Source organism: Sinohyriopsis cumingii, chromosome 13 (assembly GCF_028554795.1).
Source record: "Sinohyriopsis cumingii isolate HCF-2022 chromosome 13, ASM2855479v2, whole genome shotgun sequence".
Lineage (NCBI taxonomy): Eukaryota > Metazoa > Mollusca > Bivalvia > Unionida > Unionidae > Sinohyriopsis > Sinohyriopsis cumingii.
Genome location: NC_142973.1, coordinates 69,942,327 through 69,960,342, shown reverse-complemented (window position 1 = coordinate 69,960,342; position 18,016 = coordinate 69,942,327). Strand labels below are relative to the sequence as shown.

The 18,016-nt window shown below is 35.1% G+C and overlaps 1 protein-coding gene across 1 annotated transcript in view; it reads right to left on the bottom strand.

Annotated features, from left to right (window-relative positions):
• Positions 1 to 18,016, bottom strand: part of LOC149785795 (NSFL1 cofactor p47-like) — a 45,368-nt gene that overhangs the window by 12,007 nt on the left and 15,345 nt on the right. The window contains exons 3-7 of the mRNA XM_089979717.1: positions 16,049 to 16,141; positions 10,545 to 10,625; positions 8,791 to 8,947; positions 8,243 to 8,352; positions 7,621 to 7,758 (exon numbers count right to left, since the gene is read on the bottom strand). Coding sequence (XP_089835843.1) covers positions 7,621 to 7,758; positions 8,243 to 8,352; positions 8,791 to 8,947; positions 10,545 to 10,625; positions 16,049 to 16,141 — 579 coding nt within the window. The remainder of the gene's footprint in view (positions 1 to 7,620; positions 7,759 to 8,242; positions 8,353 to 8,790; positions 8,948 to 10,544; positions 10,626 to 16,048; positions 16,142 to 18,016) is intronic.

Here is an 18,016-nt window from a genome sequence, read left to right as displayed (position 1 = left end):
ATATCTGACAAATACAAAAAAATCACTAAAGTGACATCACAATTGACATCAAAATGATGAAATTCTAGTATTTTCAATTTTTAACCAACCTTCTATATCTCCATGCAAGCGCTATCATATATACGCTTCCACTTCAAGTGAACAACTCTATTAATGTTAACCTCAAGGCATCTTAGTCCAGGCAACTCTGATGCGTGTTGATTACAAAAGTTGATCACATTTGTGCAAGAGACTCAGTTTATGCTGGCTGACTTCTATACTGTCCTTAGCAATGTTTTAGCAAATTGGGTAATTTTTATGGCTTTCATCACTTCTCAATCCCAAACTCATCCAGCATCATCACAACATGTATTTGGATTTCTCAGTCACACACAAACTCATCCAGCATCATCACAACACGTATTTGGATTTCTCAGTCACACACAAACTCATTCAGCATCATCGCAACATGTATTTGGATTTCTCAATCACTCACAAACTCATTCAGCATCATCACAACATGTATTTGAATTTCTCAATTACACACAAACTCATCCAGCATCATCACAACACATATTTGGATTTCTCAGTCACACACAAACTCATTCAGCATCATTGCAACATGTATTTGGATTTCTCAGTCACACACAAACTCATCCAGCATCATCACAACATGTATTTGAATTTCTCAATTACACACAAACTCATCCAGCATCATCACAACATGTATTTGGATTTCTCAGTCACACACAAACTCATTCAGCATCATCACAACATGTATTTGAATTTCTCAATTACACACAAACTCATCCAGCATCATCGCAACATGTATTTGGATTTCTCAATCACTCACAAACTCATCCAGCATCATCACAACATGTATTTGGATTTCTCAAATCACACACAAACTCATCCAGCATCATCACAACATGTAGTTGGATTTCTCAAATCACACACAAACTCATCCAGTATCATCACAACATGTATTTGAATTTCTCAATCACACACAAACTCATCCAGCATCATCACAACATGTATTTGAATTTCTCAATTACACACAAACTCATCCAGCATCATCACAACATGTATTTGGATTTCTCAATCCCAAACTCATCCAGCATCATCACAATATGTTTTTGAATTTCTCAATCACACACAAACTCAACCAGCATCATCACAACATGTATTTGAATTTCTCAATTACACACAAACTCATCCAGCATCATCACAATATGTATTTGAATTTCTCAAATCACACACAAACTCATCCAGCATCATCACAACATGTATTTGGATTTCTCAATTACACACAAACTCATCCAGCATCATCACAACATGTATTTGGATTTCTCAAATCACACACAAACTCATCCAGTATCATCACAACATGTATTTGGATTTCTCAATCACACACAAACTCATCCAGCATCATCACAACATGTATTTGAATTTCTCAATTACGCACAAACTCATCCAGCATCATCACAACATGTATTTGGATTTCTCAACCACACAAACTCATCCAGCATCATCACAACATGTATTTGAATTTCTCAAATCACACACAAACTCATCCAGCATCATCATAACACGTATTTGGATTTCTCAACCACACAAACTCATCCAGCATCATCACAACATGAATTTGGATTTCTCAGTCGCACACAAACTCATCCAGCATCATCACAACACGTATTTGGATTTCTCAATCACACACAAACTCATCCAGCATCATCACAACATGTATTTGAATTTCTCAATTACACACAAACTCATCCAGCATCATCACAAAATGTATTTGGATTTCTCAATCCCAAACTCATCCAGCATCATCACAATATGTTTTTGAATTTCTCAATCACACACAAACTCACCCAGCATCATCACAACATGTATTTGAATTTCTCAATTACACACAAACTCATCCAGCATCATCACAATATGTATTTGAATTTCTCAAATCACACACAAACTCATCCAGCATCATCACAACATGTATTTGAATTTCTCAATTACACACAAACTCATCCAGCATCATCACAACATGTATTTGGATTTCTCAAATCACACACAAACTCATCCAGTATCATCACAACATGTATTTGGATTTCTCAATCACACACAAACTCATCCAGCATCATCACAACATGTATTTGAATTTCTCAATTACACACAAACTCATCCAGCATCATCACAACATGTATTTGGATTTCTCAACCACACAAACTCATCCAGCATCATCACAACATGTATTTGGATTTCTCAAATCACACACAAACTCATCCAGCATCATCACAACATGTAATTGAATTTCTCAACCACACAAACTCATCCAGCATCATTGCAACATGTATTTGGATTTCTTAAATCACACACAAACTCACCCAGTATCATCACAACACGTATTTGGATTTCTCAGTCACACACAAACTCATTCAGCATCATCGCAACATGTATTTGGATTTCTCAATCACTCACAAACTCATTCAGCATCATCACAACATGTATTTGAATTTCTCAATTACACACAAACTCATCCAGCATCATCACAACATGTATCTGGATTTCTCAATCCCAAACTCATCCAGCATCATCACAACATGTAATTGGATTTCTCAATTACACACAAACTCATCCAGCATCATCACAACATGTATTTGGATTTCTCAAATCACAAACTCATCCAGCATCATCACAACATGTATTTGAATTTCTCAACCATACAAACTCATACAGCATCATCACAACATGTATTTGGATTTCTCAAATCACACACAAACTCATCCAACATCATCACAACAAGCATTTGGATTTCTCAACCACATCACAAACTCATCCAGCATCATCACAACATGCATTTGGATTTCTCAACCACATCACAAAGTCATCCAGCATCATCACAACATGTATTTGGATTCAGCTAGACATGATCTACAAGAGGTTCCAAATAGTGATTGTTATGAGTCTAGGTCTTTACCTATGTAACAGTACTGTGAATAAAATCCCAAATAATCCTAAATGTCCAAAAGTTGGTCGTGTTCCTAATGAGGCCAATAGTCTTGAATATCCTGATGTACCACAATGATGCAATCCAGAATGTCTTTGAATGAGTTCACAATAACTTGAAAGAAAATTGTCAATCCAAAGTCATTGAGCACTTAGTAATTCCAATGAATATTTAAATAAATAATTCCTCTTGAATTATATCTGAATACAACTGTAAAGTCTGATAAGAAATGGATTCCATAAACTGGTCTTAAAAACAGGAATGAATTACCAGTATTTATTTTACCAAGTCACTATATATACACATCCCAACCTGACCTAGATATGAGTCATTCTTATGGAAAATTCCATCAAATTGTACATAAGTGTGTTTCTAGAATATTCTGAACCCAAACCACTAAATTAACATCTTATTTAGAACTTACAATCATGGAAAAAGTGAACTATGTAAACATGTTGTTTACAAATGACCATTATCTTAAAGTACAATCTACAATCATGGATAAAACACAAAAATATAGATATAAATAACAATGGATATACAGGTTTGTTTAAAATTCAATGAAAGTTTTAGCAATACTTTGCTTTTATTTAGACTAGTATAGATAGGGATACAAACAACAGAGTGTCCTTAAGACACTGTGGTAAGAAATACAAATGCACTGACCTTTGACTTCTTTCCTTTACAGCCTACACAGGCAATAAAATCTAACCAAGCTAAATACTGACTTTTTTCACATTGTTGTCAAATCATAAGTGTTAAAATATAGTCCTAACAATATTGCTACTAATTATTTTACCACTCAATCTCACCTCTGTGTCTCCTATAAACTTATTTTAATTTCTGCTCCCAAGGGTGTATATACAGTCAAACTTTGCTCTAGTCCCATGGGTGTATATAGTCAAACCTGCCTTTGGTCCCACAGGTGCATACAGTCAAAGCTGCCTCTTGTCCTATGGGTATATATAATCAAATGAGCCTTTGCTTTGGTGCCATGGGTGTACACAGTCAAACCTGCCTTTAGTCCCATGGATATATATATATATATATATATATATATATATATATATATATATATATATATATATATATATATATATATATATATATATATATATATATATATATATATATATATACATACAGTCAATATGCCTTTGGTCACATGTGTGTATTCAGTCAAAACAGCCTCTAATCCTATGGGTATATATATATATACGCTCAAATCTGCCTTTGGTCCCATGTCTGGATACAGTCAAATCTTCCTCTAATCCCATGGGTATATATAGTCAAACCTACCTTTGGTCCCATGGGTGTACAGTCAAACCTGCCTCTAGTCCCATGGGTATATATACAGTCAAACCTGCCTTTGGTCCCAAAGGAGTATACAGTCAAACCTGTCTCAAAAGGTCACCTTTATTAAGACACTTTTCAAGATCCCTTACAGAAATGCAAAAAATTTGTTTTTCCCCTGAATTTTCATATACCTGTTATGAAATAAGTTAGTTCCTGAGTAAGTGATTTTTAACATTGATATTGGTATTTTTTAAATCTTATTCTCACTGATTTATACTAGCCAAATCCCCAGCTGCATGCTCAGAATGAAACAAAGGTTTGATACATTTCATTATGTGAGATGGATTCCATGATGATATTCCAATTCTGAAGGTTTTGGACTTTCTACAAGAGTGCAGTTTATATAAATATCTGACTGTATGTAAAAGATTTTACCCCTGTTTGCCATTATCTTTATCCTGTATGCCCACACTTACTCTGCATTATACAGCCAGGCAGCATGCAAAATTGCCACCAGCTCACCAGTCCAACACCAAGTGATTTCACAGCAGACTGGTGCAAAAAACAAGTAGTCAGTCCATCTGGCCAGTTGGATTTTTAGATATATTGAGCGGATTTAATCTAAGAAGTGTATATTTCATTATCTTAAAAAAAATAATAGGAACCATAATATACATATTTAATGGCAAATTGTTTTTTGATGATCATTCACAAATCTAGAGCTTGGCAATCCGAACTTCTGATCAAATGAGAAGGAACCAATTTGTGTAATAGTCTGCATATAACAGATACTTGCAACTCCTGTTCAGATCTATGGACAATCTTTTCAACATAGCTGGGCCATGGCATGAAAAACGACATTACTTTGTTTTAACAGTGCGAATAATGAGAATGCGAGTGTCGGAAGATGAGCTCAAGTTTCCTGATGGAATGTACATATGGGTGAGGTCAAATAGATTGGACGTGAGCCAGTCAATGAAACGTAGCATAGGGAACAGATTTTTTGCTTGATTCTGGATTGAATGAGCATCCAGTGATAGTTACACAGCAGGGGGAAGGTATGCTCTGTTCTTGATACTCAAAGGATGATCTAAGCAGACATGTTTTGAACATTTTGAAGTTTCTTTTGAAGATATTGAGACAAATTAGGTAAAAGTGAATTACGATTGTCCTGTTTTGAAAATACTAAGGAACACACAAGTGTTTTGGTGCATCAACCAAATAAAAATTGCGAATGGAGCTGATCCAGATATGTATCCTTGCATATATATGTTCACTATATTGTTGGTTCAATGAGATAGTATTGTCAAAAGTGACACCTAAGTTTTGTACTGACTGTTTAAATTTGATGTTTGTATTGCTGATACCTTTTGTTTGAGGTAAAGGATGTGAATGAAAAATTTTGTGCATGTTGATTAGGATGGCTTTGGTTTTAACAATGTTCATCTGCAGCTTGTTACATGTCATCCATAACTTCACAATGGAAATGCCCCTCTCTACACTTTGGATAGTAGCCTCAACTTCAGTTGGGCAGCTAGATTTGTATATTTGAGTGTGATCAGCATACAATTGGTAAGACACCAGATGTTGATCTATGACACCTGAGAAGGCATGAGTGTACAGAATGTAGAGATCACAGCCAAGAACAGAGCCTTGTGGAATACCAAAACATAGATCAAATGGGCTGGAATGTTTTCCATTGTACAAATAATTTGTGTCCTGTTCATTAAGTAAGACTTGAACCATAGTAAGGCTGTACTGTGAATGCTAAATATATGCTGGAGTCGGTGAAGTAATATAGCATGGTCTATGGTGTCAAATGCTGTTGACAAGCCAAGGAAGGTGAGGACTGGGTGGTAGTTCTTTAAATTGTTAGGGTCAAGTGTCTGTTTCTTCAACAGAGGTTTTACAATGGTGGTTTTGAAAATGATGGGAATTCTCCAGAGGAGAGATAAGTATTGATAACAGCGGTTAGTGACAGTAATATACAATCGAAGCACTCAAGCAGCATGATTTCCAAATTAGGTAAATTCACATGACTTTGGGGCACTATTCATCATAATTGTATGTACCAAATCCATAAAGAAATGTTCAACTGTTGCTAAAGGTGGCTGTGTATATTCTGTATCACAACTATGGTGACAATGAGTCAGTTGAAATTGTGTTGTCAAACTTATCTCTAATGCATTGAACTTTGCAATGGAAGAAATCTGCAAACAGGTCAGGAAGGTCTATCACAGAGAAGATTGTTGAAGTAATATACATTTATTCCTTTCAAATTAACTTGTTTGTAATCTCAAAGAGCTCCTTGCAGCTTGAACTTTCAGTGATCTTGGTACTGTAGCAGGCTGATTTTTTGCATGGACTATGTTTGTGACATTCTTCTTAGTAGCTTCATAGATCTGCTTATGAATAATGAGGCTGGTGGAAAGCCATATCCTCTCAGACTTATGGCATTCTCTTTTAGCAGTGCGAAGTTGATCCCTAACACTATTATACCATGGAGAACACTTTTGAATTGATACTCTGCACTTGGTTGCAGGGGCATGTTTGTCAAGCAATAAATGCAAGCACTTGTCAAGTTGTACTGCTGTAGGAAGTAACGAAATTGTTGGGTTTGCATAGATATCATGCATTAGCTGGGTTCTGTTCTGCATACAGAGGTTTCTCTGTGTGTGTGACTTGGATTTTTAACACAGCTTTAAAAAAATTAAGTCATATTGCTACGATGTCCCACCCAGTCACATTATCCTGACACCAGGCTGACCAGTCCTAACACTAACCTCTTAATGCTGAGCGCAAAGCAAGGGTGCTATTAGCACCATTTTTATAAGTCTCTGGTATGACTCGGCTGGGGTTCAAATCCACAACCTCCAGCATCTGAAGGGGATACTCTAACCACTAGGCCACTGGAGAAGTTTCACTTAATAGCAAACTGAGATGGAGGGTTAGTGACTGATACACTGATATGGTATAAGACACAGAGATGATCTGATGCAAGTTCTTGGGACATCAATGAAAACTGGAGAATATTATCACCAGGTCTACGAAGAATCCTGTCTTTTCAAGCCTCTTTGTAATATAAAAAGGAAGAAGAGGAAGCACAAAGAAATCTGATAAGCATACAAACGGCCATATCAGGACTAAAATATGTGGCCAGTCTGCAGAGGAAGTCACTGTATATGATACCCTACTATAAATATTATTTTACAGGTTATTTAAAACATTAAATAATCTGCAAATCAAAGAAAGTGTAAATCAAAATTTTTATTTATGCATTAAATAAACAGGACTAAACTTAACCCATATGTGTATTGATAAATCAAGTCAAGACGCACCTTCCTAACATGTGCCCCTCCCCTGCAAAAGCTTTGATAGGCACTTTGGGTTTGACAAAATCTTCATTGCGATGATCCTCCATGTTCAGATTTACCTCCCCTCCTCGTGCCTGGCGAAGTAACTCTTTAGGCACCTCTCTGAAAAGTGCATCAGGACTCCAGAGTCACTACATGTATAATACACTAGAAATCTTAATCTGCACATTCGGTGGAAAATTAAAGAAGCATTGCCTAAGAGTTAAAACATTTTTCTATGAATCCTGGAAAACATTTCAACAATGCAGACTATGTAAAGTTAGCTTATAAAAGTAATAACCACCAGTAAAAGAAACAAATCTTTACAAATAAAGATGAACATAATCATTTTCCTCCTGTTGCTGAAATATGAGGATTACAACCACTTTACCAATGCATTTCTAACGGCCACTGAAAATTCTACCAAACAGAACCCATGCATATTATGGGAACCACAATGAGCACAGATAAAACCAAATATACATTTTGATGTTACATGAATTGACAATGTCTTAAACCAGCAGATATAAAAATCTGTTGCCCCAAATGAGATCTAACCAAACTGACATGTAAGAATTTTCCTTTCGTTAGCAAATGATATACCTACCCTCGTGCAATAGAGTCTAAAAACTCCTTGTTGGCAGGGTCACTATAATCTCGCAGAATCCCATCATCTACACTAAAGCCATTCTTCCATAACTTCAACACTGTGTCCACCTGAAGGATGAATATATTTATCAGTTTTAAACCAGGAATGAAGATATTTTTTCATTTTTTGATCCTTTTTCTGATTTTCATTCTAAATCATAAGTCTAAAATCTATATATTCATTACAAACAAGACATATAATAATAAATATCCTGTCAAAAAATCACAAGTACTTTATACTTTTCAAAAACCATTCTTCAGAACTATTTCTTCTCTTTGTTTAAGAACTTGAAAAAAATTAGACAAGGAAAGTGGAGTAGAAAAATAAAGATGAAAATAATATAACACACATTAGTATGCATTAGTTTCCCTCAGAGTGAATCCAACCCTTGATTTATATTACATAAACCAACTGAATGAATTCAGTGATGAAAAATGCTAAAATGGTGTTATTTTCATGTAGACAAGAAAATGATATTTTATGTCACTTTCCAGGATTATTCTGACCTGTCTAGGTCTTTCCGCCAGTGGTCGACCACGTACAACGTCCTGAGGCATTGATGCCTCTGTCTCTCCAAGGCGATACCCAGTTCCCCTGAAAGCCACTTTCTCCTTACCAGGGGAATTCTGTGATTCTGAACTGTCCAGTGTTTGAGCACCATGTCTGGAGGAAAAAGTATCAGCACTTTATATATATATATATATATATATATATATATATATATATATATATATATATATATATATATATATATATATATATATTTATTTTTTCAAAATTATGATACTGAGTGACAAAAAAAGTAAAGACTCAACAGAAATATTACAATGTCACAATGGTATATTAACAAGACTGTTCTTCTGAAAAATTCTAAAATAGTCACCGTGTTCCTGACACATTTTTTCATTTATTTTTACTATTACTATAAATGTAGTTTTACAATCTCACACCAGTTAAAATTTAAACAGTGACATTTAACATTATGTTCTATTTCCTCACCAAATTCCAACTTCTTGAATTCCTTATACAACCCTCAAGGTAACATCACATTATCTTTACATGCTCAAAATGTTACATAATATGATACTACCATGACCACCTTTTCCCTGCAAGTTGTCGGACTATTACTACTCTCATTTTTGGGCTTGCTGATAAAATACAAATTAAGTGTGCTTGTAATTGTTCAAAAAAAGTTGTTCCACCATGCAAAATAAATTAGCTACAAACTCAATAATTTTTTCACTATTTTATAGCATTGATCTTCAGTACATCATGCAATTATTTCCCCTATATTGAAGTTAAATGACACACATCATGCAATTATTTCCCCTATAGTGAAGTTAAATGACACACATCATGCAATTATCTCCCCTATATTGAAGTTAAATGACACACATCATGCAATTATTTCCCCCATACTGAAGTTAAATGACACACATCATGCAATTATTTCCCCTATATTGAAGTTAAATGACACACATCATGCAATTATTTCCCCCATATTGAAGTTAAATGACACACATCATGCAATTATCTCCCCATATTGAAGTTAAATGACACACATCATGCAATTATTTCCCCCATATTGAAGTTAAATGACACACATCATGCAATTATTTCCCCCATATTGAAGTTAAATGACACACATCATGCAATTATTTCCCCCATACTGAAGTTAAATGACACACATTGTGTTGCCTCAGACATATCCCCATGGGTAACATAACAAGCATTGGGTGAACAATTTTGTGTATAACCTACACATGAGGGCAATAAAGTATAATCATGTTACCTGGACTGTATTTCAAAAATCAAAGTGAGGTCTGGACTTAAACTAAAGTGAAGAATCTAGCAAATCTGATTATATGAAATTTAAGTCTAATGAAAGAAGGACTGATAAAACCATAAATCTATAAATTTTAACTCCAAGATATGTTGGTAAAATTGAAGCATACAAGACATAAATATAATTTTATAACTCTTGTACTAACACATAAAAACCCGAGATGGTAAAACTAATTTCTCTGTAGGTCTACATGTTTTCACAAGTTACAATAAACACAGAGATAATCTTCATTATTGTCTGAAAACAGTTGTAACTGAGAAACTATTGACTCATTCTACAATGATAAACAAATTAAAAGACAGCATATACCAAAAGAAAGGAAAGATAAAGATAAAAAGTGAAGTAATCAAGAAAAGCAATACTAAAGATTTTGTTTGATATTTGAATCTTTTTAAAAAGGTATTTCTGACTTACTCTTTTGCAGATTTAAACAGATCATCCACAAGATCTTTGTTCTCTCCCTTCTTTCTAGGTGGCCCAAGGACTTGTTGACCACTATGTTGCAAGATAATTAAAAAAAAAACAAAAGCTCAAAAAAAATCCATATGATCATTGTAAACAGATTCTTAACAGTGTCAATACATTCCATAAGCTTCCAATAAGTCATAAAATAGATGCATTTTAACACCAACCAGGGTTTAAAGGACAACTTAATTAACTTGGATACATATTTTTTTCAACAGTATGGTGCGAAAGGTGCAATCCGTTGAAAAGCTCCATCCCTCTAGAATCTACAATGCTGATGGCTGAATAAACAAATTGACTTTATTAGAACAAGTATGATAATTATAGGTTACTGCATTTGTATGGGAAAATATGAACGAGTTTTCGGATGGAATGGTGCACGAACTTGTCAGTGCAATATAGCCTTCTGACAAAACGAGTTCATATTTTCCCATACAAATGCAGTAAACTTTTTATTATATGCTCATTTTTTTATTCTACCTAAGGTTTAATTATATAAACAAAATACACTACAAGAAACAACGTAAATGAATGAATGCCGTATTCCAAACTAAATACACAAGCGAAGATTTGACATTACAAAATGACATTATTATTAATGCGCACATAGTTCCGCCCAGATAAATTTGAACTTAGTCATGCGGTCAACATAACTTTCGAAAGAAAATGGCGTGTCTAGTTAAAATTGAAATTTGCAGTCATATTGTGAATGAATGCGCATTGCAATGACTTTTCCATCTGATCTGGAGTGAATATATTTTGGTATTTTGTTTCGATTTGACGAAAGTTTGTGATTTTGGACTGGATTCATCTGTGCAAATTATACGTGAAATACATCGGATTGAAGTGGCGTGGGAGAAGTGTATTTACGTCTGCAAATGTGTTTCTGCTTCTGTCATTGAATGTTTGAAATCATAACGTGGGAAAAATATGAAGTCTTTCAATTGAAATTTTCAAAAAGACGCTATGGAATTTAATGTGTTTTTCATTTTGAATGCAGTAAGGAGGATGCAATTGCACTTATGATCGAAATTACAGCACACTTTCAAAATGTGTAATCCAGATTGAAAACCTATGACATGGCTCATGTAATTCGGATTTGCAGAATTAAGAAAAAACATTTTGAGGAAATTCAGGATGTAAAACTGTAAGTATATTTTATTTTGCCATTCTTATCACCAGATAAAGAAGACAGTATATGCCTTGTCACTTGTATGTTATTTGTAAGGACATAATCGTCCGTCTTTTATATAATGTAGCTAGCCTAAATCTGTAACATTGTATCAACACGGAATGTGCCAAAACAGCTGGGTTTTTTTTGGCACTCCACGAAACATGTTTTAGTTCATTCAGAAACAAATTTAAATAACGACAACGTAAAGAGCCTCTTACGCGAGTGTATATGATTTGTTTACAAATCAAAAGTGCTGGTGTCTGCGTCATTGTTTGTTTACAATAGAAAGTAGTTCCTTTATTCATGTGAATGCTATATGTGTATTGTCATGCGCGTTCAGTATCGGGGAATATTGAACAATTCTGACAATGTAAAGTTAACAGGGAAAAAAATGAGCATATAATAAATGAGCTATATCTAATATAAAACATAACATATATACTAGCTTATAACTCTAGTCCAATGGCAAACTGCACAAATCCCTGATCTGCCATCACAAAATGTACCAGCACATCTGGGTCTGTGCAATTTGTTAGGAGTAATCAATAGAACACACATAAACCCTAATCTGCCAGCACATTTTGAGATGGCAGATCATGATCTATGTTGTTTGCAGTTGGGCTTTACTTTTGAAAGGAAGTATATGTAGTAGATACAAAATTATACTGATAAGCCTAACTTGTTATCTGAAGAAAAGAAATATTTTTGTATAAAAATTTCTTTAGCTTAGATTTGTGGCATTACCTATGTTTTTACATGACTTGAACTATTCACACAGAATTTTAAACTGAGCTGCACATAATGCCATTACTTTAACCCTCAGTGCCTTCATTATTATCCCTACTTCTATGTCCTCTGCCTTTCTATGGCCCTTACACCTGCCTCTTTCCACATCACTAAAATACCAACTTAAACTGCCATTTTCAATTTAGACCATATCTGTTTTAACTATTTGATGTAGGATTGTAACAAAAGTTACTTTAGTTCATTTCACTTTTTTTTTTAAATGACATCCTGATTTTGTCATTGGCATCAAGCCTCTTTATTCCAGACACACGATAGAAGTTATCCCTCTTGCCACCACTTTGCAACACTCCATAGAGCACTGATACTAATAGTAAATGGTACTTCACACTACAGATCAATAGTCTTTACAGTGTACACACCTTGTGTTGTTCCTTTCATTAGAGTAGTTTTACTCTGTGGATTTGTCACATGACTGTCATGAACACTAAGTTAGTCAACATCCATACATAATGGCAAGAATAGTTCAAATTACCTTTCACTGGCATTCAGTTAACTTAAGGAGTGATTAGACAAAAACAAAAATATGGTGGATGATATCAGCTGAGACACATGTCCAAAACAATCGACACTTTCAAATGGGTGAATGTACAAAAGTCACATCTGATTCAGAGCTGGATCTGATGGAACAGTAATGTAGCCATGAAATTCAAAATGGTGACAGGAGGTAAAGTTTTGTTATTCCAAGAGGATTTCAAAGTTGTCAAACATAGGATTTGAGTAGTTGGTGCTCCATGCTACAGATAGATAACCCATAAAGTGTACACTGGTTGTTTGGTTTCCTTAATTAGTAATAGCTGGTACTCCATGCTACAGATGGATAGCCCATACAGTGTACACTGGTTGTGTTGTTTCTTTAATTAGTAATAGGCAGTAATCCATACTACAGATGGATAGCCCATACAGTGTACACTAGTTGCATTGTTTCCTTAATTAGTAATAGTCAGTACTCTATACTACACATGGAAAGCCCATACGGTGTACACTGGTTGTATTGTTTCCTTCATTAATAAGCCCTTATATTGTACACTGGTTGTTTGGTTTCCTTAATTTGTAATAGTTGGTACTCCATGCTACAGATGGATAGCCCACACAGTGTACACCGGTTGTGTTTTTTCCATAATTAGTAATAGTTGGTACTCCATACAATAGATGGACAGCCCTTCCAGTGTACACTGGTTGTGCTGTTTCCATGATTAGTAAAACAATAAAAACTGCTATGAGTGATCTCTGCTATGAGCAACCACCTGTCATTTCTGACCCAATCGTAATGCACAGATCGATTTTATTATAAAAACACTCTGTTATGAGCGACCACCTGCTGAGCATGTCCAGCGACTGTGATGTCTTGGCAAAATATGCATTTCGACACTGCTATGAATGACCGCATAGCAAAAACAAGGATAAACTCCACCGACCTTTTATTTAATCCATATAAGAACAACCGCTCTTACAGTTCTAAATAATAAAAAAATAGGCTGGCTACCGATGTCTGAATTATTTTAGTTATGCTTATATTGTTTTATAGTTTAGTAAACCAGACTAAAATGTATGTAGATTATTTCATAATCTGGTTTCTTGCTTTGTATGCTCTCTGCGTTGTTCTCAGCTATTCATATAGGGTGAGCTGCGCAAGGAGCATACAAAGCAGGGAACCAGACTAATTATTCCCACATTTTGCCAGCTTCCCCACCTTTTCGTAGGACCTGGCATCCCTATGAACAACCGTATCGCGAGAACAGACAGACACCACTGACCTATATGTAATCAATTGTTACAACGACCACTTGATTAATAATGATTGTTATGATCAAAAACAAACATAAAAGGAATATTTATAAAAAAGGATTGTTGCTACTGGTGATAGATGCTACAGTCCGCAAACCAGGCTAATGTACATGTTATGAATTGCCATTGTAGTGCCAAAGCTGACATTGTGGTCATGTATATTGTTTGTCTTTAGAGTTAATCCATACTGCTGGGGGTGAATAAGGCCATTGTCTATTAAAACAGCAAGAGAGAATTGTTTGCGGGTTTCAATTGATAGTGTTCAAGACTTGTGTTGTTTGTCATTCTTCCCTCCCAATGTTAAGTGATTACATCACAATCACAAAGCCATCGTCTGTTCAAGTTAGTGTGATCGGGTTACACACTTTGCTTTTAGAGTTAATCCCTGTATGCCATCTCTAAATGAAGCTGTTGACTTTTGTTTCTGAGCAAATGATTCTGTTTCTGGATGAGATAAGTATTTCTTTTTATTCATTAAATGTTAGATATGCAAAGCACATGTTTAGATTTTTCATATTTCCCCACAGTCCAGACAAAACCGTCTTTACGTTCGATATTACAACTGAGCACTAATAATTTTAATCACCTACAACCTTAATAACAATGGACGAACCTCCAACTAAAAAGAGACAAATTTTAAGGCTGGAGAAAATAATTATTGTAACTGAAAGAAGAGAAAATGAGCAGACCACTCACAAAAGGTGGTTTGAATGTTGGTAAAACAAATTGCTTTTAGATGAATGCATACAATATTTTAGCAAGAACTATTAATAAAGAATAGAAAACATGTACAGTGATTGTGGTTATTTTTCTTGAAATTGTTCTGAAACTGGACCTTGGAAACTGGTCCTTTTGTGCAAACCTGCTATGAGAGACCACCTGTCTTGAGAGACCGCTTTTTGTTGGCAGAAGGGGTGGTCTCTCATAACAGGTTTTACTGTACTCCATACTACTGATGGAGGTACTCCATACTACTACTGATGGACAGCCATTACAGTATACACTGGTTGTATTGTTTCCATAATTAGTAATAGCTGGTACTCCATACTAGAGATGGCTTGTGATATTCCCTTGATTAGTTGTAGCTAGTACTCCAGATTACAGATGGATGACCCTTACAGTACACACCACTGGACAGGTATTGTTTCATTGATCAAAGCAGTCAAACCCAATGCTTCCCACTGATTCAGGTGTCTGTGGGCAGTGGAATAAATTTTCATATCCTGGAATAAATTATCCTATCCATGCAGATTTAGACTGGCTGGGTCATGAGGGGAACGTCACTTTAAAACTTTAAGTACAAATTTAATACTCCAGACTTAGAAACTCAGTGTTAGAATCCATTCATTTCATTCCATAAACTTTTATACAATCCTATAAATTTCATTGCTGCAAGTATATATATATAAGAAAATTATTTGCCATCAAAATTTCAAGTCTGGACATCAAAAGACTTTACAAAACTTGAACAGCATTCCCTCATTCCCTGATGGAAGTTATCAAGTATACTGCCTTACACTGAGATCATTCTATAATGAAGTATATTATAATTAAAATTGTACTGCCACCTAATGTAATGGGATTCATGATAACACTTGCCTCATAACAGGAACCACATTACAATGAAGGACCTTATGACAAGGAAGAACAGTGTATACCCTCAAAGACCATTTTAAACGCTTCTTACCTTCTCTCTGATCCACCAGCATAGAAAGCTTGTCCCTCCTCCTCAGATGAATCAGATTCCTCTTCAGCCCTCATGGTCGAAATAGTCCCAAACCTGGAAGAAATAGTACAAATACTGTTAAAAACATCTATCCATTGAAGCATGCTTGTAGCATTGATCTAAAAGGACAACTTTAAAATACATTTGAAAAAATGCTAGAACCAACAAAAATTGCTGGATAACAATTTAGAAAATGCTGGAGACTGGACAAAGTCAGAGGAGTACTTACTGTGATGGAATGTTGTCCTAATACTTTTCAAGACCATCTCTTAAAAAATTTACTCAGAGACCTATTTTACAAAAACTTTTGAAGGGTTGGAGTGTCAACAATATAACCCCAACTCAATTTATCACAGCAAAAAAAAACAATCTTTTCCAACTGTTGCTCAGATTGTTTAAAATGTTGGATACCTTGTCTCTCCAAACAATAATGATTGATAATGGGGACTCAAGCTGGTGTTGGAAATACAAGTATTAAATTGACATGGTTACAAATGTAGATAAAAAAAAAAAGCATAGTGATCAAATGTTTCTTCTAGAAAGTTAAAAGACTGACATAAACTTTTTCTCTCTCTCTCTTTAGCTTTTTTACACCTAGTGACTTAACTTCTAACAGGGTAAGACCAACAGGATGCTTCTTGCATAAGTGACAAAATCAACATAATAAAGGAGGCACACAAAGTACTGCTAGTGCTGCGTGTGTGTGTGATTTGGATTTTTAACGTAGCTTTTTCAGTCATATTGCTATGATGTCTGCACTGTGACAGTTTACAGTGATGTTTAGCACTGGGGCATCATGCCACAGACATCTGGCATGATGTCCCACCCAGTCACATTATCCTGACACCAGGCCAACCAGTCCTAACACTAACTCTTAACGCTGAGCACCAAGTGAGGCAGCTGTTAGTACCATTTTTGCAAGTCATTGGTATGACTTGGCCGGGGATCGAACCCACGACCTCCCGCATCCGAGGCGGACGCTCTAACCACTAGGCCACCAGAGTGGTTGCTAGTGATGCAACAGCTTCCATCAACTTATGTCTTGAAGGACATAAACATACCATGAGTATAACAAGCATCACCATTCATCAGATTAAAGTACAGCATATGGCAATTACATATCAGTATGTTATTGGTATTACTATTTATGACAATTTCTGCACATTATTGGCTATAACATGCAGAGGAAATGGATCCCAAGTGTCTTTCTCAAGGAAACACTGAGGCAGCCAACCTGGTCTAACTGGGCGGGTATCAAACTCAAAACCTAAGGATTATGACTCAGATACTCAGGCTACTAAGGATACCCTATATACTCACTTACATGTTGAATCAAACTGCAAACAACAAATATCCTGCTCTGCCATAGCATAATGTACCTGCAGATGAGGGTTACAGTTTTTTTTGTTCTATTTATTACTTCCAACAAACTGCACAGACCCAGATCTGCTGGCACAGACCTGGGTCTGTGCAGTTTGCAGTTCGACTCAATTTATAAGTATGAAAGTATAACATTATTGGAAGTTAAGGTGTAACATTACCTAGCCATTCAAATAAAGGTTTCCTCATGGCTAAAATTTATTTTCAATAACTGACATTTTTATTTATCGCCCAATGTCTAATCTAGTATGATTTTCACTGACCATACCAATATCCAGCAAATCTGAATCTGTTAAATCAGAATTTTTTCAAACTTTATAACTTAAAAATATCAATTTGCTACAATGAAAGTTGTCTGTGGCAAAAAATTACTGATATATATATATAACTGATTTGAAGTTCACAGTGTCACAATAGACACATCATCTTATTTATATGTATTATACACAATGTACTGCTAATATTTACTCCCTGTGGGCATGTGATTGATTTAAAATAAATACATATAGTAAATATTACATACAACATTTTGCATTCTAATCTGTGATT